A 24,347-nucleotide genomic window follows, 5' to 3' on the forward strand; every position below is an offset into this window, starting at 1 on the left:
ATATTTCACTCAGTGTCCTCCCTTCTTTCCTTCTTTCTAGTCCCGGAGAGTATACTACTACACGTACTGTATACATGTTAATGACAAGTTCTTTCCAATTGTCATTCTTCTATCACATAATCAAATCTGACAAGTATTTTGGAAATATGCTTTCATAGAGTACAAATGATATAACCTAAACAGCCAACTATTAAAGCAAACGTTGACTTGAGGAGGTTCTTTAAATGAATACCAAAATTCCTTCTCAATTGTTTTTAGCAAATTTAGATTTTCCTGAAGGACTTTTTTTCAAGTAGATATTAAGTCAGGTGTAATTGCTTCTTTCATTCCTCTCATACAACTAAATGTGCGTTCAGGGCGCTTGGAAATACATATTTTTTGTAAATCAAGTTCCTTGAAAAACAATTGATAAATAATAAACACTGGACGGTTAAACACACATTTCCGCCCAATCCTACCATGCAGGTCTCCAGATCCTCCAGCCTCTCGCCCTCCAGAATCTCGGTCGATGCCCGTTTAGGAATCTTCTCCTCTGGGACGTCAAGATCAACGGACCCCTGCTGCATCAAAGGGCGACCTCGCCGCACCAGGTGGTCTGCCTGGGAGGAGAAAAGTGGAAGAAACAGGGAGAAGAAAGAGAGAGAGAAGCAAACGTAGGATGAGCAGGGAGTTTCAGAGAGATTCAAACTTAATGAACATGCCAATGCAACCAAAACAATTGCAAAACAAAAATTGGAAAAGGTTAATAAATAAGTGTGGATACAGCTGTAACAGCGAATAGATTTTCAAATGAACAGTTATTGTTAATAATTCAATGAGCCATTTGAAAGCATTGTTGACTTTAATCTTACCAGAGTGAGTTGGGAAGTGGAAAGAGCTTCCAAAATCTCATCAACAATGCGATCAGACAGGAAGGACGCTAGACTCAGCTTCACCTCACTGACACAAAAAGAGAAGGAGAGTGATGGTGAGGTACTGCAGCAAACCACCTGTGAAATCTAGGTTTACATGTTCTCAATACTATTCAACACACCTGATCTTGTTGATGATATCCACCCCAGACTGCTCCAGGAGGGTTTTGGTGACAAAGCTTTTGGGTACGACCATCTTGGCTGAGCTGGCCTGCATTAGCTCTGGACGAAGAGTACTCCTCTTCATCACATGGGGACACAGAGACTCTGCTGCATCCACCATAGACTCCAACAGAGTCTGGAGGGCGCAAAGATAACAGATTAATGTAGGTAAATGTGTGTATGATGTGGGGTTTGATTTAAGTCAATTCCTGGCAGACAGATTGAGGAAATATCTCTTTATACCAGCAAATAACTTGTAACAAATTGTCACTTATGGAAACAGTCTTGGCTTTCTAGTTTAGATTTTATTTATTTTATCTGAACATAGATTTAACCATTTTATTATTAAATCACTAAGTAACTAACATTTTTATATTAACTGATTTTTTTTGGTGCTGTGTGTGATTTGAAGTCATTTCCTTTGCTTTATTGGCTGTATTCACTGCCTGTAGGTGGTGCATTTCTTTATTTTTCCTTGTATTGATTACAAACATACACTGTTAACCACAACTACTGTACATGATAGACTTTGAATTGTTTTAATTGTTAGAATGATATCTAAGGTAATGAGTCAAAAATAAAATCACATTCAACATTTTGTATTTAAATCATTTTCTTGTGGCTACCTGCAGCTGTTGGTCCATGACACTGGTCACCTCCCCAGCCATAGACTCCAGTTTCTCCTGGATGGGTCCGGCTGAGGAGCTGTTCACCTCCTCTCTAGCAGCTGATCCTAGGTGGTACAGGTTAGGGAGCAGCTGAGGGGAGCAGAGAGGACAACGAAGGAATTCAAAGGAATGTAGAAAAGCTAAGCATGTAGATAAAATAATTGAATTCACATGAATCAGCAAAGCCTATGGAAATGATGCATCTTCTCACCGTTTTAGAGTTCCTGGCATCTTTGATAAGGTTCTCGGCTGTCCTAACGTCCTCCAATATGACGTCTGTCTCAGAGTTTCTCAGAGAGTTCAGATGGTCCTGCACCTTCACACAGATTCTGTCAATCATCTGAAACAAAAGAAAGTTTGTTTTTGAAAGGCTTAAACTACTTACTGTTAGGATACCATATTAGTTCCTAATGAATAAACAAATTAGCATAAAGTTCAATGAAACATATCTTCGTCCTCCTCTCTCAATACTAGACAAAATATACTATTGATCTTGTGCATAAAAAGTTAATGTTAAGTAAAAGTTCATGTCCTAATTACAGTTTTTGTTACTATCAGACCTAATCATTCAATAATCACCTGTTGTGTGGTGGTGGTCACGATGCCCTGCTGCAGCCGATAGGCCTGTTCCTGCAGGTACTTTCTGGTTTCATGGTTCCTGTACAGATAACTCTCAATCTGGGGGGGAAACACAACACCACTGTCATGAATATACATCAAAGTGAAAATGATAAACAGCAACAGTTTTTCCCTAAAGCTGTTGCATAGAGACTTTAAAAGTCCTGTTCACAGGACAGCTGGGGGCACCAATGAGAAATGTAAACACACCTTTAGCAAGGCATCCTCTGTTTTTTCAGGGCTGGCCTTCAGAGCCTGCGAGGCATCGATGATGGGGATGGGCATGAAACGAATTGTGAAGTTCCTGATGGACACACAACCAGGGGAGAGGACATTATTATTCCACAGTTGGTTCAGATTGAAGAGGAAGTGAAAGAAGCAAAGATTAGAGTAGGAAAATGAAAATCACAATTTGTGGTTTGTAATATTACTGAATGTAGAACAATAGTCAACCAACTGTAGTGAAATGCATCCACTTGTGGTATTTTAGAACACCATAATTTATAATTTAAGTAGTCAATATCTGAACACCTAATTTATTACTAGGATAACTTGCTGTCATTAAGGTTATTGAACCATGACATATACAGTAATTATATGCCAGGGTTCATTACCATTTTTAACAAAAGTGTTCTTGTATGTGTGTGTGCGAGTGTGCTAGTGTGTGCTTGTGTGTGTGTGTGTACACGTGTGTATGTGTGTCTGTGTGTGGTAGCATTGCTTGGGGCCCAGCATTTCAGCTTCCGTCACATTGGTCTATTATAGAGCAATGAACTGGGACCATTAGCGAGGTTACTGATCTTGAAATAGAGGTTACTGCACATTATTAATATTCATATCATGATGAAAAGTAAAGCAGAAGGCACAGAGAGATGAAAATGATGGTGTTTGAAGGCAAAGGAAAGGCAAGAGGCCGAGACAAATGTTGATTGATTTTGACCTTAAACGCACACTGATTCATCTTTACTCAGATATTCCTGGCTTCATGGCAAATACAAGCACACACCGATGCACTACGAAAGGAAACATAGTTCTAAAGCAGGTTTGACTTCTATATGAACCCGACAGCTCTTTTCCCTCGACTCTTATAGTCAGATCTGGTGTGAACATGGCCTACAAATTACTCTCTCCATCACCTTAAAAAATATTCCTTTGATTTGAAAACCACATAATTACTGTTCTGTTTTTTACCTTCCTCAGCAGCTCAGCACATGTCCTTCTATTGTTTGTCTCCTTCCTGTCATCATCTCTCCTCTTACTGTCTAAACACACCTCAAGGTTTCCTCCTGCTCAGCCTAAAGCCAAATGACAACTGAGGTGCAACAACACATCCAATCCCTCAGCAGCTTTCATGTAGCACTCCAGTGTATGTGCTGTTAGATTAAAGGTATAGAAGTGCACTGTAGCCTTTACATGTTGTCAACAGACAGTGTTTATCATACAGGTATACATATATATGGTAGGCATACAGGGACCCAGTTTACACAGTTTCAGAAGGAGCTACTTACTTCTCCAGAGCGGCTGCTACATCCTGGAGCCCCTGAGGACTGGTGTTGTTCCTGTCCCAGATCACAGTCCTGCACAGACAAACACACGCTGTGACACAAGCAAAGAAGGAGCTAATCATTTCAGAGAGAAACCTACAACCACTGACAGAGTAAAGGCAATAGGACACTGTGAAAGTGCAGTCTCATGTTATGTCTTCTATTGTTTCCTATTCAGGTAATTATTCAAATTTAGCGGACACAGGGTAAAATAAATGGCAATATATATGTATATAACTGCACTGTTGTCCATTATCATTTTTATGTATGACATTGTGGTTATATTGGAGTAAGAACTCATGCGGCAAGACATGTATGTCCTTTTTATTAGTTCACACTTAGTTTAACCTCTATTGTGTAGTATTTAAAGACAATATATTTTATTTAAGAAATGGTTTGTCACTTAAGGTGTTTTAAGTAGACATAAGTGTTTTAAAATGCATTAAAGTCAATAACTTGGTGGTTAACCAAACGTGGATGCTGTTGTCTCAACAGTTCAGTGCAGTTGTAATTATATAAAATATATCTTAATAGAAAAAAATATATAATGTTGCATTATAAACAATAAAGAAATTGCGTATATATCTGGTAACAATAATATTATAGTGTGTTTTAAATGTCTATATAAATAAGGTTTGATTGAATGATGAAGTGTTAACTTTTAAAATGGGATGGTTTCAAAGTAAAGTGTTCCCATTTTATTTTTGTCGGGGCTAAATTATTAAAAGTGGTGTCATGAATTCTCAGCATGTCTAAAACATGTATTCAAAATCTAGAACTGCAGAAGAGCTAGTAAAAGATCAACTCTATTGTTATACTTCTAATTGAAAATCATTTAATATAGCCTTTGACCCCTGAACATGTCCTCACCTGAGTTTGGAGTTGATCTGTAGCGCCTTGGCCAACATCTTGGCTCCCATGTCCCCCATGGCATTCCCGCCGATGTCTAACCTGGTGAGAGAGGAGTTGCTTCCAAGGGCGTTCAGAATGATGGTCAGATCACTCTTCAGCCTCGAGTCCGCTAGAGACAGAGAGGTGAGGGGCTGGGAGGGGAGGGGGGGTTGGGAGAAGAGAAGAGAAGAAGAAACGGTGTTGGGTTTGTGAAAGTTTTAGGAAAGCAAGACTGCAGTGTATCTTCACCTGACGGTTCAACGAGTTAGAGTTGTTGCAAATATATCAGTAATGATAAAACTCTGTTCCTAGAGTGGCTGGTGACTCAAAAGGGCAAACTCCAATCAAACATTTATCAGTTGATCAAGTGGACTTGCGTGAGACTTCGTTAAAATGTCAGACGCATTATCATTCAAAACAGGGCACTCCACAGGGCAAATTGAAAAATTCAGCTCTGGATCAAGTGGATTCTTTTGTGATGTGAGAGTGATGTGAGGGCTTACAAATGTCCAACTGCGCCCGTCTGTTCACCAGATTTGAGCTGCTTTATGATGCATGCCATTTACACAGCTGGAGACTCCTGGGGGCCATCTTCACAGAACATGCAGAGGCTGAAAGAAGCTCCTCACGGCTTGATTTAAGAGAACCTACTAAAGATTCAGGGCTGCGCCAGGCTTAGTTTTAGGGTCCAATTTTTATTCCAAGAGTAATGCACGAGGACTTTTAGCACCTAAAGATTGTAAGCTGAGGACTCCAACGTCACTAGGACCTGATCATCACCCCAACTCATCGACAAGTAAAACTTTTTATTTTTCAATTGACCTTTTAAGAATGAACCTTAATACATTTTTAATGTACCGGTTGAGCGGAAAAGGGCTCTGTCAGTGTTGCATTATATTTTATTATTATTATAATTCATGCATCAACATGTAAACTGCCGTTTATCCTGTAGATGGATGTGGTTTATTAACTGTCTGGTGGTTTAACTTATTGTCTAACAAAACATTATATTTCAAAGGCTCATTATAAATTTTCAAATGTTCTATCTGAAAAGTAACTTGTAACCATGGCAGTCTAATAATGTATCATAGTAAGTAAGTTAGAAAAAGTACAAGTCCGTATAAAGTCATTTTTGAGAACTTCAGTGACTATATGGTTGGATGAAAAATGGTGATCTTAAAAAATAATTGCATTAACAAAATCCAGTGAGAAGAAAACATGGCCATAGTTCAGATAAATCTAGAGAGGCAAAAGCATAAAGCATTGCAACAAACACTCCCAGTGTTCTTTCATGCAGCATTTATAGGCAGATTGTTTTGGCCAGCAATGCATGTATGGAGGATCAGCAATAACATGGTTATTAAGGCAGACATTACTGTTTTATGTCTTGTCTAAAGATACAGAGAGAATTATTTACGGCTTGAATGTGGTCCTGTGGGGCTCTGAGCAGACATTAAACATGCAAATTTAAATAGGTACAAGTTTATGGAGCACTCGCTGCGGTCGCTTATTCTTTCTCCAGTGATGTAGAGTAGAAACAACATCTTTATCACCATGTTTCTGCAAAGTTTCTAACTGCTTAACGAGAATACAAAATAAAAACAGGGGCAAACTAACAATGCCCTACTGTAACACAGAAAACAGGTATACCAATATCATTTGGTAGCAGTATATATAAAGAATAGAAGTACACAATGGCAACATCTGTACAGTATGTTGTTGTGCATAAAAAAGTAATTAAAATGGCTGAAGCTAATTACTTTCAGCAGCTCGGATTCTCAGCTTTTATTATAGACTAAAACTATGAAATCATTACCCTGGCTGTGCATACACAACTTGTTTCATTAAACCTAGTAAATGAGAAAATGTATCCCAAGAGCTGCAAATAAAAGCTGGCCTTACACCAGAGACAAATTAATCGCTTTAATGATTGGTTGTGCAATGATGGACAGCCGTTAATATTTGGATTAAACTCATTTATTCTGCAGTGTTTATGCAGCAATAAAACAGTCTTGTCTACAATCCTTTTGGTAGATGAGAGAGAAAGAAACTCTAAAATAATCATAATTATTGTTTTCACACATTAGACATTAAGATTGGGCAGTTTTTCTTCTCAATGTGTCGTTAAATTGTTGCAGATTTTTTTCACTAGTTAAACACACCCTTCTACTTCTATCCAAAACTTGTAGAGCGGCAGAATGACGCAAGCACGCACATTAACACACAAAAAATGCACAATTTATTTCCCTTGTCTATAGTATCCATGCACCATAACTTATTTGATCAATAATACCTTTTTTTGGAGCTTTTTGTAAGCAACTACATTCATGCCACACTACCTTCCATTTCTTATTTATTCCTTTCTATCCACCCCTAATGAACATCCTTAGACCCTCTACCTCCAACATCAGTTTTTGGGCCTTTTTCATTAAGCATCCATTACATTTTACCCTCCTCTGCTGCTCTTGTATGCCATCTGCACAGCCAGATAACCAGCTCATAAAAATACACTTATCTTATGGTTCACATAATGACACCCACATACACTACAGGCACTGAGAGATCAATCCAGCACAGAGCAGCTCAATAGGAACATTAATCTAACACATCAGCCACTGTGGGAGACAAAATATTTGACAGCTCCCATGATGGAGAAAGATAAAAATGAGTGGGATGGATTAAGGGACAGAAAGTCAGAAAAGTAAGCTAAAAGCTGGAGAAGATCCCTTTATTTCACTAAAGGTTTTCTGAACAAAGGAAGAAAAAGTACAGCTTATCGGGAATTTTGGAATGCATAAAGAAAATCAATTTCTGGACATTGATAGATACAGGGAGGAAAAATTAAAGGATGGAGGGAGTGTTGAAGCTAAGCTTTTAACTCTGGGTAGTTTTGGATTCTGAATTTAGACGGTGATCAGCATACTGTAATATGCAAGATAATGAAAAGTTATTGTATATTCAAGTTTAAATAATAGGGTAAAAATATTGAGATGCTTCTATAATTCGCTCTTCTTTGGTGGTTTTGGTGAAAAACCACATGGTTAAATGTGATACTTTATTGATCACAGTAGGGTGATTATATTAACACCACCCCGCGATGGAGGGTCAGAGGTCAGTTGTAGAGCAGCTGGATGAGATTCAGTGAATTGCTTCAGCTGGATGCTGCCTGAAACATCATTTGACACTGAGGCATCTGTTCGGACACCGTTTATCTTCAGTCCCAGACAAAAGCCAGACAGAGAAGGAAATTTAAAAAACTCACCGACTCCTCTTCCTGAATCATGTGGACCAGGCTGTCCAGCACTGGACCAAGGTTTCTAAGAAATAGAGGAAAATAGACAGTGTGGACATGATTATTGGACTAAAGTGCACAGACTTTCTATATTTAATCTACATAATAAACATTTTCTAGATTATTTTGTGGAACATCTTGGAATAAAGCATACTCTCTGGTCCTCTTCACCATGTTACTTAACTAAGTGGACAACCATCCTCAGTAAGGATATATTCAGTGCACAGTACAGTAGGAGGGAACTTGTCCTGTATTCTTACTTGGACTTGATGCTGGTAAAGTTCTTCCCTAGAGACAGGTGTCTGATTGATCTGTTTTTAGCCAGCCACACCAGCAGAGTGGCCAAGTCCGAGTCCAGGCCTGGAGGTAGAGAAACAGGTTAAAAAAGTAAGAAGGTCAACATTTAGTTAGCATGAGGTTAGGGTATAAAAGTTAACTTATTATATTGTACAATAAATAAAATACCACCATACCATTGTCAGAGATGTCTAGACTAGAGATGTTTGGGATCTCTGCAATACAACCTTCCAGGATCTGAGAACCTCCCGACCGCAACTGGCGAGACAAGGGGGAGAATTTTGAACAGTTTTGCACACATCAAGTATGTTTGAGACCTTGGTAGAGTGTGCTTTTAGAGATGTATCTGTTGTTTGTGTTTGTTTTTAGTGTCAGGATGGAACCCTTGTCTTTTTCTCTGCAAACAGAATCTACCTACGGGTACAAATAAATAACCTGAACCTGAACCTGAACATTTAAAACGAAAATGTGTGCGCCAGACTCAACATGCATTTAGTTTCCCAAACACCACTTAGAATAGAATCAGGCAGGAGGGACTTATGAAGAGGGTTTGGTGGTTAGATGACTAACATGCTGATGGTAAAAGACACAATAAATAAAAACACACATCATCCAGAATGAGAAACATGAACCCTCGAGAAAATAGGATCAGCAGAAAAATAAAGCATCTGCGAAAAACACACATGCTAGGAGTGAGAAGTTAATTAGGAAGAGTGAGCACATATGTACTTAGACAATAGCCAAGCTTACAGAAGCATTAGGGGAAGGAGAGCAGTGTGTCAGAGCCATGCCAACATTTACCAGCAACAAACCACACAGATGCTTAATGATCATCACCAATGACACACACATTTGCACAAACACACTCAACAGGAGTCACATTCGCGGTGCTTATTTAGCATGCCGTCAGCCCACTCAGCCCAGATTTTATGCTGCTTCCACCAAACGCCTCATTAAGACCTCGAAAAAGGATGGAACGCATCATTTCCCCCGCATCTTCAGCTTGTGAAGATTTCTATGGGAATCTGGAATTGGATTTCCTGTGTAATTTGTATTCATGAGTTATCTTTAGCAATCCCATTGAATCTTCAGCAAGCTGCCTTTTTTGTTTCGAGCTGAGGAGGAGATGAAGGTGAGGTGCTGGTGTGTGAGACATGCATGTGTGTGTAAGAGTTTTGATGAAATAATTAGGGACAGAAACTAAAACCCTCCCTCCTGCAGGCCCCTTGTCATCTCTCCCCCTCCACCCCCGCCTGCTGTCTGCCAAGTTTTCCATTACAGAGCCTTTTAACCGTGTCACCGTTCTGTCAAATGGTATTGAGTGGCTCCTAAAAAGCTGATTTCATTCAATGAGTGTTAGCTTCAAACTATTAAAAGAAATACACACTTCAAACTTTAGCTGACAAAGGCAAGTACACAAATGCTGCCAATACTATTAAAGTAAACGAATGAAGAAAAACAATCTAGAATATTAACAATTGCCCCTTTGAAATCCACTGGCCGCAGTCTTTTGATCACTCAGGCTCACTGTATTTTACAGCAGTACAGTTTGGCTATGTTACCCAGTAATTGCATCACTGTGTGCATTAAATGTTACAACAGCTGTGGGATCTGCTGTAGGTCTACTCTATTCTGCACCGGATCTAACAAACCCCCTGATATGTCTCGGTGATAAATGTAAAACACGCTTATCCTTAATGAGAGGCTTGAAATTCACAGCTGTCACCAGCAAATGATCCCTCACAAGCAAGGTACAAATTATAAGATATTTTGGTTTTAAATAAAATGATTTATGAGGGAAAACTACTGCACAATGTGTCTCTGTCAGTCTTACCTCACAGCAGCTGAGGTCTAGAGTCACTTCCTTTAGGTTCAGATTACTGGCCAGGCCAAGTAGGAGAGCTCTAAAATAAAAAATGTAGTTAAAAAATATTATAAAAAGATAGATGTATCATTTTGACATTTGAGAAAAGGTCATTGTGTAACTAAATGTTAAATAAAAGCATTAATATAGGTTTCCATGGTTGCTTTTGTCACTGTCAATACCTGAAGTCCAAAACAAGATAATACAACTTGTATCAAAACCCATTAAACGTTCATGTATTGCAGATAAAGCTGCAGGTGCTGTTCTCTGATATAGGCAGACAAGACAAGTTTATTCTTACCGTACCTGAAAGTCTAAAAATGCAAAGCTTTACATAGGGATATAGGTAATAAAAGACAAGGAGGACCAACATGAACAGTCACAGAGAATCTGGGGCAGGAGCTCCTCAGACACATTAAATGTGAATGAATTGTTCTCTCACTTTAGGGCCTCTGGCGGCAGCTTGGTTCCTGACACGTTGATGGAGTTCAGACACACAGCGCTGCTGAAGAAATGCTTAAATGATGGTGGAACCTCTTTGCCTTTCCTACAGAAACAAAAAGAAAGCAAGAATCAAAAATAATGCAGATACAGTAATTCTTAAAATACAAGATAATGCTATTCAGAAAGCTCTCTTGATCCAACACTAGAAAAGGCAAAATGATAACCTGAAATTTGGGCATTGAGCTTCAAGTACTCTTGCCATATACTAAAAACCTCAGACCCATTGTAGTTTTTATCTACTGTCTAAAAAACGGTTTAAGCTCCACAAAATAAGGTCTTTAGAGGGTATAACTCAATCCCCCCTCCCATTCTCTCCTCCCCTCTACCCTTGATGAAGTCCTCAATTCCCAAGAGGCACACTGGTAACAGAGAGATAATGATGGGAAAAAAAACCCACCCACCACCCATCTGTCACACACACACACACACACACACACACACACACACACACACACACACACACACACACACACACACACACACACACACACACACACACACACACACACACACACACACACACACACACACACACACACACACACACACACACACACACACACACACACACACACACACACACACACACACACACACACACACACACACACACACACACACACACACACACACCTTGTCTGTAATGGCACGTTGTCACCAGCAGGTGTCACACCATCATTCACACCAAATGTTTAACTAAAAGGAATTACTTTTATAATACTGCCTGTCATTTTTGAGAAATCTTGCAAACTGCAATCTTGATCAACAAACATTGTAAGCTACAAGAGACAAGTAATGACTCTCCTTTCCTCTTTGTCAGGTAACTGATACCGGCAAGATGGTTCTTACCTGTGAGGGAAGACGCTCTTTGAAACATTAAGAACAGAGAGGTGTTGGACTGAGCCTCGCAGCAGAGCCGAGCAAACCTGCCAAACATACAGAATATGTCACCATAACATATGAGCTGCAAAAACTGTCCCAAGTTTTGTGCTATATATGAAAAGGGACGAAATAATCATTTTGAACGTTGCAAGTCCAAACCTGACATCTCCTGCAATTTGTTTTCATGTGCGAGAAAAAACAAAAAAAATCTGTCTCGTGATAATCTGCGTGTGTAAATGGTTTTATATCTGGCAGTACGTGAGAAATACAGAATATGATTCAGGAGCTAATCAATATGTGCACTGACAGCGTGACAGCTGGCTACATCTCAGACTAATCAATATGCTGCATTTGGCTCCCAGACCCACATCAATACATCACATACGGTATGCAGATCAATTCACAAGCAGCAAACGGCAACACAGATTGAGGGAGTGTATACAATTGGATTACATTCTCTGCAACACAGATATTATTGTCTGGCACTTCGTCTTACAATACAGCATCAAGAGGGACAACTCTAATTGCATGTTTATTTACATAAAGCAATTGGAGGTCCTCTTTAAAATAATTTCTTTATCCATTATTTACATGACTTTACCAATTATCTTTTGATATGCAGGAATTGATTTCAGTGTGACTCACCTGGTCCAATAAGCAGTCAGTGTTGGAAAGGTCAAGTGTTGCCAGGCTGTTGGGTTGGCCAAGGAAGTGGTAGAAATGCTAAATGTAGAGCAAAACATTACACAGATTGTTACAAAGGAGACACCAAGGCCACTCTTCTGGAGAATATGTTAGCAGAAGTGTGTCTGACAATCTGATTTGCCTTCTGTACTGTATGCAGCTTTTGTGGAATTCACTAAGGTATTTTATTTTCTCTTTTATTCTCTTTTTTTGTTGTTGAATTCAGTCTGTTTATAAACCTGTTTTTGTACCTGACTATTTATTGGCAATACACAGTAAGTCACTGTAGCCTCGCTGTCACCTGTTGCCTGAGACTATTGTTAAATTATTTTATTTTATAGGCTAGTAGAGGCTACATTTCAAGTCCTTGTGCTAAGCTTGGCTAACCCCAAGCTTCTTATTTACTTTACAGACAGTAGAGAGGTATTTAGTTGTCCTTCTTAGCAACTCTGCAACCATCACTGTTCTTTTAAAACATCTTGAAGCTTACATTTTAGACTTTTACATGTAATTTATGTAAAAACCCTCCCCTGCACCGACTTTCTGCGCAAATGTTGCTTTTTCTTTGAAATCCAAGTTTTTTTAACATTCACTTACTGTGATATGTGTGATTGTGTCTGTTAGACTGGATTCAGATGAGTCGCTAATCTTCTACAGTGAAATGCCAACTGATTTATAACGACTTGAAAAGGACTCGACAACTGCAACTTTGTCCTGCTTCAATCAATTAAGCGTTATTGCTACTAGCAGTAAAATGGATTAGAAACTGTGTGTATGTTTGTACCTGCATGTCGTCTCCTCGGAGGACGTTTCCTGAGAGGTCCAGATGGACCAGGCTGCTGGGGATGGACGGGTTGGCACTCAGTGACTGGCAAAGGCTGTTCACCCCTACCACACACACACACACACACACACACACACACACACACACACACACACACACACACACACACACACACACACACACACACACACACACACACACACACACACACACACACACACACACACACACACACACACACACACACACACACACACACACACACACACACACACACACACACACACACACACACACACACACACACACACACACACACACACACACACACACCATTGTGACAACCCTCAGACTCCATTTGATGTTTTGACAGTACATTGAAGGAAATAGCAGAGGAAATGAGTATCAAAGAGTTTCTTGAAACCATGGCAAAGCTACTAACCAGTGACTGTTAGGCATCTGTACACTGCAACCTGCCTTTTGCCATTGGTACCTGCTTCAGGCTCTCTACACTTCTTCCTATTTATAACGGATCGCATGAACATAGGCTCTGGATTACTTTTCAAATGTCTTCACTTTTTTTGAATACAGGAAAGAAGAGGATCAGAATGTAGAGTGAATACATGGAAAGTGAAAAGAGTATTCATGGTTCTCATGGTTGTTTAAATGTTAAGCCTAAATCAGTGTCACGCTATGTTGAGGGTCATATTTGTATATGCCACAAGGAAATGTATCCAAATAAACTCTTTAATATTTAATATTTATCTGACATCAATCTCATAAAGTGCTGCTATCATCCAAATGATTAGGATATGTTTAAGAGACAGACAATCTGTATGCATGCATGGATCTCAATTGAATAGTGTGCGTAATATCGACAATCTGGGTGTACAACTGCTGACTCGCGTTACATTTGTCACATGGCTGACACACTGAACTAGCACTAAATCATTGCATGACTGTCAAGTGACTGATATGACAAGGGTAGACAGCTTAATGAAAAAGGAAAAAGGAGAGAAATAACAGATGATAAAGAGACAAAATATTCAACAAATTGTAGTTATATTTAACTGGTCAATGATGCTTCTGCTTCAGCTTCAGCAAACCAACATTATTTAGATCTGAGCATTGGAGGCTTTTACAGTTTGGATTAGGGATGGTGCCTTTAACTAGACGAGCGGGGCTCAGTTTAAGCAGCGCAGCACACTCACAAACCCTACGCTGTGAAATATGATAGCTCTTTATCGATTGCCTGAGAGCAGAGCATGTTTACAGAGGGTCCCTAAAGATGGAACCTTTCACATTTACTTCGGATGAGAACCAAAACCTGCGAGTGATTGCAGACAATCAATCAAACATTTTTACAAGAACGACTACGAATACCCCACTTTTTTTTTTACAGAAGAACGATCAATCCATTTAAAGCATTTCATCAAAGACAATTACTGAAGAAGGATTTTTGGACTTAATTGATTGAAGTAAAGTGGTCTAGTATGCAGCATTTATGCAAATGAAAACATGAAACACTCACACATTACAAATACATCCTTTCATCTTGCTCCCTCTCACTCAGTGTTAATAGGGCACTAATTAGGTGCCAATAGCATCCCTGCACTAGGTGTGATCAGATTAGTGAAAGATGTGAATTGCATCGGATCATAGGGGGGCACGTCAACTAAAAGACGAACAGGGAAGCCAGCTGATTACAATGCAATATTTATACATGTTTTTTTGGTATGTTCAATGAATCCAACCAAGACCATTTTTAAATCATCCAGCTATCTTAAGAACTGAATAAAAAACACCTACCTTTGGGTGATAGTGAGGTTTTGGAGAAGTTTAAATGCTTGAGCCCCATACGAAGTTTAGCAAACTGAGCACCCAGGGAGGAGATACCTACAGGAAGAGAGAGGAAACAGATTATATTTACAGTGGCTTGTGATCCGACAAAAAAGTACATCTTCTTTAAAAACACACGTTTAAATGTCTAAGAAGGTAAAATGACTAAAATGATATAGTAGGTTATTTTTTTTTGTTGGCTAAGAACACATTCAACAAATGATTGTGCTACATTTAACATGATAACAAATAAGACAGAGATTGGTAACTCTCAATCTGTGGTTGACTGAATATTTGGTGGAATATATGTTTAATTCATGTGTCCTCGATTGACTGAGAAACCTTAGGAAAAAGAGGATGAAATATTAAACCGGTTGCACTCAATGCAAAGTCACAAATCAACCTTAAATGTCATACTCTGTATTATGTTGTCTATGTTGTATAATGTTGCATTCTTAAGCTAAATCTGCTTTATGCATTAAATATTTCTCTTTGGCCTTCTCTAAAAACACAGTACAGTGGAGAGTATAATAGATGAGTACATTAGACTGCATTACAGCAGATAGCCTACCTCTGTCCTCCAGTGGGTTGTTGGCAAGATTAATGGTGGTGAGTCCTGAGCTGGGGTTGTGGGCCAGGGCAGCTGCTAGCTTCTGGGTAAAATCACTGCAGAGCGGGAAAGAGCATGTCCATTAGGTGTTTATGACCTATTTATTTATAAATGATTATTATTATGTTATATATAATTTATTTATCAAATGTTTGACGGCATAAATATCCCTCTCTTGCCATGGAAGATGTGAATATGGAAGTTATTTGAACTTGACACAGGAGGAAAAACACTTACTGAACTTACTTACTGCTACTTTGCTAAGTTTAACATTTCAAATCTTGTAAATTAGTATTGTATTTTGTCATACTTGAGAGAGCTCTGCCATTACTTTTCTACATTATGAGTTAACTGGCCTAGACATGTTAAGTGTAATAATTAGAGGATTTAATAGTTTTTATAATCTCACGTTTTGAGTCCTGCATTGTCCAGAACCAACTCTTCCAGCCGACTGGAACGAGTCACTACCCGAAGAATCTGCTCGCACACATCTGCAGACTGAAGACACACACACAAAAAAAAAAAAAAATGTTGTGCATATACTTTACTCTAGCTTTTGTGATAATGCTCGATACAAATTAAAAGTAAGGGTGAAATGAAAGGTAGGACATATAATGTTACATATGATGAGTCTCACACTGAGCAATAAAGTATATCTTAGCTCAAGGATCTGTTAATCAGAAGCATACAAAATGAACTAATTAACCGAATCAGCTCCTAGGCTTATGAAGCAGTTTTATCTAGAACAGCAAAGCCTGGATGGAAACTTTCAAGGTGAGAGAAAACACAGAAATGTACTTTTGGGAACCATAATTCCCGCAAGTGTTGTTGTGCAGAATGCTGTGAAACTACTCTGAAAAGCTTTTAATTTATGCTAATTAAAAGAAGCTAATTAAAGAAAAAACAGCATACGAGTGGATTCTGTCTCTTTTGCTTACAGACCGTTTATGCGTGACAAGGAGGACACTGTGGACTTTAGACACCATAGAGGGAGAAAAGTTGTTTCGCATGACAGAGAGTCGAGGGAGCAAAGGCACTCATATTTAGACGAAATGAAAAATTCAACAGTTTGCGCCACACCTAAATGTTCACTGACCCAGTTCACTGTGGCGCTGTGTCATACTCAAACTTAAAGACAAATACTGTGTGCCTTTCTGCAGTATTTCTATTTATTGACGTTACTTATCTTCACTGATTACCAACACAAACATTAAAAGGTCCCATGTCATGGCCATTCCTACTGATCATAATTCCATTGTTGAGGTCTACTAGAATAGATTTACATTGTTCAATGTTCCAAACTCACATTGGTTTCTCATACAGCATCTCTGTATAGTATGTGTATTCACTCTCTGTCCTACACGCCTTGTTGGAGCTTGTGCCGCCCCCCCCCCCCCCCCCTCCCTATGAGCCCAGTGTGCTCTGATTGGTCAGCTCACCCACTCTGTTCTGATGAGTCCACCACCGTTACAGCGGAACATCAGTGATTATGTGTTACAATGGCGTTTGTTAGCAACCAGAAAATGACACCAGTAATGACAAACAGATGAGAATGCTGCGTGGGGTCTGGGTGCCGTGTTGGCGGAACGTTGCGGGGCTCGCTGCTCCGCCCTTTGAGGCTCGAGGAGCGGACAGTGTGCGCTGTATTACTAGTGTCGTTTCCTGGTTGCTGCGTGGGGTCTGCGAGACAGCGCGACACCGCGAAACTCAGCCTGAGCACACATTCACAGCCAGGCTGAGTACATAACACACAAGGGGACAGGTAATAACCGGAAAAGCATGACATGGGACCTTTAAGCAAGATGGGAATAGAACTGTACTGAACCCTTGTCTGGTTGTGACTCTTTGTAATTGACATTCATGCTATAGGGGCAGCCAGGCGCCTCAGTGTGGCCAAAACACTGGACACATTGTCTTACATTGTTATCTACAGTGAGGGGGAGAGAAAACGAGAGAGGGGAGGGAGAGACAAAGAAAGAGAGAGATGGAAGAAAGGGACTGTTGTTCACATGTTTATTCTGTGAAACTGTGAGTATTACAGAAGTGGAATAAGAATAATGGAGGGCAGCGAGGGATGACACATAGCACAGAAAAAGGACATATGAGGGTAGTGAGGGATGAAATGAAGAAAAAGAGGGGAGAGAGCTGTCAGTTGAGCAGTAGCAGAGGGAGAAAGAGGGAGATAGGCAGCATACAAAGGAGGCTGTATTTTCACAACAAAACAGTTGTGGATGGCACAGTGACAGCATGTGCAGCCAACATTTTCCAGCCATTAAATAAGAGCCGTATCATGCAGTGCTTCTGACCCTACGTCCTGCTGAAATACATCACACGCGTCCACACATGAACATGCTCACACGCTGTGCGATTATGAGGTAATCAGGAGGAGAGTCCTTTCATCACTGCCCTCCTCTCCTCTTCTTCACCTCCTCTCTCGTTTTCAGCTCAGCATCTTGATTAGACCACAAGACAAACAGCCTGATTGAACTGAGGATGAGCAGCATAATCCCTCGCTGTGAGAGCCGGCTGTGTGTGTTACAGTGTTTGTGAGGACATGTGTGTAGTATTATCCATTCCACTGCTCTGAGAGATTGTTTATCTACTTGATTTAGAAGGTTGGACTGTATTTTACGCTCAAGGCTTCTGCGCTTAATGTTTCATATCTCTTCCTCTTTCACTTTCTATTTTACATCCCGATTTTGATCCATATACTTTTATTTTAGATACTTCCAAGTGCTCACAGTCAAACATAGACAATAGTTCAGGCTCAGTGTTGCCCTTGAGTTGAACTTTACCATTCCAGAGGATTTGGCAGGAACACCCAGTGATTTACTGCTAGAGATGACGTGCTTTTTTCCAAGCTGGAGATGTGTTGTTCCTCTTCAGTCCATTTCCAGGTCTGGCTTCTCTCTAGAACTGATCTCTCTTTCCTGATACTTGCTGACTCACATCCTTATTCACGTTGCACCTCACCCATTCACCCTGTCCACTGACCTGTCCACTGGCCTTTATGTATCTGTCTCACTGATCTGTTTGCTGTCATCACTCTCGGTTCCCTTTCTTATTTTTCTTTCTAACTGTTTCCATTGGCACAGGATCAAAGACAACTCACGCTCCAGAGCATATCATTGCATCCCTGGATTCATTGTTATCACTGTATTAACATGCATACATAAAACAAGGGGAACATAGAACAAAGTTTCCAAAGAAACCAAAGAAAAACTTTGTTTTGCATCAAACAGTAACCAAATAAGAAGACAAAAGCTGTCCCTTTGCATGACAAACAAAACACAACCAATGTCCAAAACAGAACAAGTGGTATCTATGGCTGGACACACTACTTTGCATAAACCTGCACTGACACCTTCCAAACACAAAAACCTTAGGGCCCATTATAATACACAGTAATCTGGGATAGAAAGGGCACACGTTGGCACATGTGCCTGTGTGAGTATTTGAGCCTAAATATGCACATGGCACGGTAGGAGGCAGGATTTTAAACTCAATACAAAAGGAATTGTCTGTGACGGAGAAGTGAGATAATTGTTTGGACTGAGGAAGCTGCGTGTGTTAATTGCTGAGACTGATCGAAGCGTCGAGACGGTGAGTTGGTAATGGAGTGCTGCAGGGGGGCAACAGCCTGAGACATCGAGTCCCTTTGTCTCGTTAGGATTAGGAGTCTTATCACACAAGAACATTGGACTGATCCTCAGTCAACAGACAGGAGGGGAAGATGGAGGGAACAATGGGGAAATATTCTCTATAGGCAGATACTCTCAGATACAGAGTCAGGCACAAGGTTGAGTGAGAGACATGAAGTGTAGTAAACGGAGACAGTGTCGATATATTTTTAAAATTATAATGATAAAATACAATATTTGTTCTTCATTTATTATATTTATATAGTATAATAATAATAATGATATAGGAAAAGTAGGAATATGTAATAACCAATAAGCAATAGCAACATATATAAAGCTTTTCCAAAAACTTGTAACAGGATCCATCATTCAACCAATTCTCTTCAAAACTAGATTTAGAAATGTTGACCTTTAGTTTCATGCTCGTTTATAACTACCATGACAGGGTTATAACAATGTTAACTTCTTTTGATCTTTCTTTGAGTATATATCTCCAATACTTTGGTTTAATAAATACTAGCTAAACTAATTTCCATCCCATCAGCCTCAGCTGTACTATCTTTTTAGTGCTTGTTAACACATGTTATCGTTTTATTAGGCTCAATAAATATAATATAATGACGAGAATGGTTGGCACTGAGCAATACAGAAAGATAAGCAGTGAAAACATGAGCATGTACAGTAAGCATTGTCATTGTTAGCTCGTTAGCATGCAGCTCAGTTCAGCCTCTCATACCTCATTCACACCAACGCAACTCCGGTTCAAGCTCCGTGCTAGAGCTTTTCAGGTTCAGAACCGGTTCTTCGGTTTAGCTCCGGCTCTTTTCACAATGCCCAGAGTCCGACTGGTGCTGCGTCATTGCGTCATTGCGTCATTGTGTCATCGTTTGCGTCATGACGTAACCGTTTGAGTGCCTGCTTCATAAAGCCAAACCTCACGGAAACCCCTCACAGCTGACACCGACAACAACAACAATGGCCGATTGTGCTGCAACGATTACCAGAGAGGAGGAGCATGAAGCCCCAATCATGGAGTTTGTTGTGTAACACAACAAACATGACAGAGGATCCGCAATTGCCTGGCCCTTAATGGCTAGCTTTCGCAAGACTATAATAACTACGTTTTGGAGTTCTCCAAACGAGCACAGATATGATTAGTGAGCAAACCTGAGAAGGATTTTAACAAAAAGGGGTACTAACCAGTTTGTAATCCTTGGTGGAGAGCTTAGTAAACCACTGGTTAAACTCCAGGACTGCTATTATAGCGACCAGATCCCTGGGGAGGAGCACACAGGAACGAAAGAAAAGGTCATAGCTTCAACTTAAAATTGTTCTTCACTCATAGCTGCTGACTTCAGTACATTTATATATTAAAAGTAAATCATGTGACACTTGCAATACCTTTCTTAGCTTTTCGTTGTATGGTTATACCAACAACATTCTTTGTTTCTGTGCCAACACTCACCGGTTCTCCAGATGGCTGAAGTCCTGCAGGTTAAGTTCTCTGGTGTCTTGTGTCAAATAGATTGTGTCCACATCCTGGGAAGCAATCAGTTAACCAGAGTGTTAACAAACATGTCTGCTATCTAAAAAAAATAACCCCATTAAAAATAGATTTCAATATACATTTATACTGTATACGACACAGAGCAGTAGAAACATAACAGAAGACTCGACCTGACTATATTTATTTCATTTTGGACAAGAAGGAGCAAGAGCACGAGAAAGACCTTGGGAAATTAAAAGATATGAAGGAAACTGGTACTTTATTCATATACAGTTGTCTTTCATATTTATATATAGTCTTTCATCTTCATCAAAGAGCTTTATGCAGTTTCTTTCAGCTATGTGCAGCTATTCTCCAGCCTTGAAACACAGTTGAACCAGGATATGCTGTGCCACTACACAAAATAATGCAAATGATACTGACCCACTGTACTTCTTCTTTGTACGGCAGCCCCAACCAGTCACACACACATCTGTACATCTGAGAAAACCCACCTAAAGAAAAGGATACACAGCATTTACAAAAGAAACATTTGGATGAGAATGTCCATATTGCCAAAGACCTGTTTTCAAGAGCTTATGGTGCAAACTGCATGCAATTTGAAACTACAATTTATTTCAACACAAAGGACAATTGCGTTAATAAACTATGTAAAACTACAACACTGTTGATGTAAACTCATTGTAAACTGACTGTACCATCACAACTCACACACATTACACGTTACTAAAGCATTGCCATAAGGAAGCACACAGTAATTGAGTCACAGATTCCTACCACAGGGTCCGGGCTCGGCCGGCTTGTTGTTCTCCCACAGAGTCTGCAGAGAGGTCAGCCTGTCCGGAGGCTCCATGGTGAGCTTCTTCATAACTTTACTGAGAAGAGAAGAGAGATTAAACCGAATTTAGCCATCCCATTTTTACATTTCAACAAATATTAATGCTGGTGAAATGTTCAAAAGCTCTTAATCCCTTTAAAAGCAGCTTCAGGCTACTTTCTCACAGTCTTACTCGAAACAGGCATTTTGAAAGCAAACGTGCTGAATACCCCAATACTAAATTTGATTTAACTAGACCACACAATTAATGTAAAAAAAAATCGTATCAAATATGACGCTCAAAAATACAAACATCAGCCTCAAGCTAAAGTCAAACACCTTCTTCTGTTTGCAAGACCAGGTTATAAAAGTTTATGGTTTTACATCTGTGACCATTTCTGCATGTATATTCATGCTTCCTGTTCACAAGATAACTTATTAAATAAAGTTCACATCCACATAACACTAGATGTCTTTTTGGACATACAGTGGGGCAAACAAGTATTTAGTCAGCCACCAATTGTGCAAGTTCTCCCACTTAAAAAGATGAGAGAGGCCTGTAATTTTCATCCTAGGTATACCTCAACTATGAGAGACAAAATGAGAAAAATTAAATCCAGAAAATCACATTGTCTGATTTTTAAAGAATTTATTTGCAAATTATGGTGGAAAATAAGTATTTGGTATAACCTACAAACAAACAAGATTTCTGGCTCTCACAGACCTGTAACTTCTTCTTTAAGAGCCTCCTCTGTCCTCCACTTGTTAACTGTATTAATGGCACCTGTTTGAACTCGTTATCAGTATAAAAGACACCTGTCCACAACCTCAAACAGTCACACTCCAAACTCCACTATGGCCAAGACCAAAGAGCTGTCAAAGGACACCAGAAACTAAATTGTAGACCTGCACCAGGCTGGGAAGACTGAATCTGCAATAGGTAAGCAGCTTGGTGTGAAGAAATCAACTGTGGGAGCAATTATTAGAAAATGAAAGACATACAAGACCACTGATAATCTCCCTCGATCTGGGGCTCCACGCAAGATGTCACCCCGTGGGGTCAAAATGATCACAAGAACGGTGAGCAAAAATCCCAGAACCACACGGGGGGACCTAGTCAATGACCTGCAGAGAGCTGGGACCAAAGTAACAAAGGCTACCATCAGTAACACACTACACCGCCAGGGACTCAAATCCTGCAGTGCCAGACGTGTTCCCCTGCTTAAGCCAGTACATGTCCAGGCCCGTCTGAAGTTTGCTAGAGAGCATTTATATGATCCAGAAGAGGATTAGGAGAATGTCATATGGTCAGATGAAACCAAAATAGAACTTTTTGGTAAAAACTCAACTAGACGTGTTTGGAGGAGAAAGAATGCTGAGTTGCATCCAAAGAACACCATACCTACTGTGAAACATGGGGGTGGAAACATCATGCTTTGGGGCTGTTTTTCTGCAAAGGGACCAGGACGACTGATCCGTGTAAAGGAAAGAATGAATGGGGCCATGTATCGTGAGATTTTGAGTGACAACCTCCTTCCATCAGCAAGGGCATTGAAGATGAAACGTGGCTGGGTCTTTCAGCATGACAATGATCCCAAACACACCGCCCGGGCAACGAAGGAGTGGCTTCGTAAGAAGCATTTCAAGGTCCTGGAGTGGCCTAGCCAGTCTCCAGATCTCAACCCCATAGAAAATCTTTGGAGGGAGTTGAAAGTCCGTGTTGCCCAGCGACAGCCCAAAAACATCACTGCTCTAGAGGAGATCTGCATGGAGGAATGGGCCAAAATACCAGCAGCAGTGTGTGAAAACCTTGTGAAGACTTACAGAAAACGTTTGACCTCTGTCATTGCCAACAAAGGGTATATAACAAAGTATTGAGATGAACTTTTGTTATTGACCAAATACTTATTTTCCACCATAATTTGCAAATAAATTCTTTAAAGATCAGAAAATGTGATTTTCTCGATTTTTTTTTCTCATTTTGTATCTCATAGTTGAGGTATACCTAGGATGAAAATTACAGGCCTCTCTCATCTTTTTAAGTGGGAGAACTTGCACAATTGGTGGCTGACTAAATACTTGTTTGCCCCACTGTACATGCGCTAAGACTGAACCACAGCAACATTTAGAGTGAAATGTTTACGTCTGTTGCACCAGGTTTAACTCCAGGAGCGTTTTTAGGAAATATTTAGAAAAGCCACAAAGTATAACATGCAAAACCTAAAAGTACGAGTGCACAAACTCACACGAATCTCTAACCATGACTGGTGCATTGAAATACATTCAGAATAAAATCACATGAACTGTTATGCAGTACATGTTAACTCACCAAGGTGGAAGGCCGGGACATATCCTGAGCAGACAGTTTCCTATGTGAGCGACCACCTCATTGACCTCCTCTGTAGACAGCAGCTTCAGAGAGAAGGAGCCACGCTCGTACTCTATGAAAAGCTAAAAGGAGACATCATTAATTAGTGATGCACAGAGGCATGCATGGTTTCACCCGAACCTGCTTCAACCACAGTTATACTTATTTAGATCAAAAGAGTTAGTCTTCCTTCTTTCTTTACCATGTTCCATCCACTGAGCCATTCTGGCTTTGAAAAATAAATCTACCACTTTTTTGTCCATCTACTCCACTGATCCTACCCACTAATAATATCATTCATAAGGAATAAACCATCTCCATCTATCCACTCAACCTACATTTACATCCCACATCTTTGTCCTAAGTTAACGTAAAGATTTAATGACATTTACCAAGACTGCATAACCACATCAGCGCTCTCTCAATTATGCAAATGCTGATGTAAGGCGATACATGCCTCCTCT

General features: G+C 39.9%; 1 protein-coding gene across 5 annotated transcripts in view; it reads right to left on the reverse strand.

The window, feature by feature from the left end:
• The window catches only part of LOC307013263 (F-actin-uncapping protein LRRC16A-like), a 59,580-nt gene that overhangs the window by 10,076 nt on the left and 25,157 nt on the right, over positions 1 to 24,347 (reverse strand). For all 5 annotated transcript variants that reach the window (XM_079640591.1, XM_079640592.1, XM_079640590.1 and 2 more), the window contains exons 5-29: positions 23,845 to 23,966; positions 21,476 to 21,573; positions 21,122 to 21,192; positions 20,657 to 20,730; positions 20,392 to 20,467; positions 15,960 to 16,048; positions 15,512 to 15,606; positions 14,911 to 14,997; positions 13,102 to 13,205; positions 12,279 to 12,356; positions 11,601 to 11,677; positions 10,690 to 10,794; positions 10,218 to 10,287; positions 8,560 to 8,641; positions 8,347 to 8,446; positions 8,057 to 8,111; positions 4,774 to 4,946; positions 3,868 to 3,936; positions 2,570 to 2,663; positions 2,321 to 2,419; positions 1,953 to 2,081; positions 1,700 to 1,831; positions 1,034 to 1,209; positions 852 to 939; positions 459 to 599 (exon numbers count right to left, since the gene is read on the reverse strand). In XM_079640591.1, coding sequence (XP_079496717.1) covers positions 459 to 599; positions 852 to 939; positions 1,034 to 1,209; positions 1,700 to 1,831; positions 1,953 to 2,081; positions 2,321 to 2,419; positions 2,570 to 2,663; positions 3,868 to 3,936; positions 4,774 to 4,946; positions 8,057 to 8,111; positions 8,347 to 8,446; positions 8,560 to 8,641; positions 10,218 to 10,287; positions 10,690 to 10,794; positions 11,601 to 11,677; positions 12,279 to 12,356; positions 13,102 to 13,205; positions 14,911 to 14,997; positions 15,512 to 15,606; positions 15,960 to 16,048; positions 20,392 to 20,467; positions 20,657 to 20,730; positions 21,122 to 21,192; positions 21,476 to 21,573; positions 23,845 to 23,966 — 2,484 coding nt within the window. The remainder of the gene's footprint in view (positions 1 to 458; positions 600 to 851; positions 940 to 1,033; positions 1,210 to 1,699; positions 1,832 to 1,952; positions 2,082 to 2,320; positions 2,420 to 2,569; positions 2,664 to 3,867; positions 3,937 to 4,773; positions 4,947 to 8,056; positions 8,112 to 8,346; positions 8,447 to 8,559; positions 8,642 to 10,217; positions 10,288 to 10,689; positions 10,795 to 11,600; positions 11,678 to 12,278; positions 12,357 to 13,101; positions 13,206 to 14,910; positions 14,998 to 15,511; positions 15,607 to 15,959; positions 16,049 to 20,391; positions 20,468 to 20,656; positions 20,731 to 21,121; positions 21,193 to 21,475; positions 21,574 to 23,844; positions 23,967 to 24,347) is intronic.

Source organism: Notothenia rossii (assembly GCF_949606895.1).
Source record: "Notothenia rossii genome assembly, chromosome: 7".
Lineage (NCBI taxonomy): Eukaryota > Metazoa > Chordata > Actinopteri > Perciformes > Nototheniidae > Notothenia > Notothenia rossii.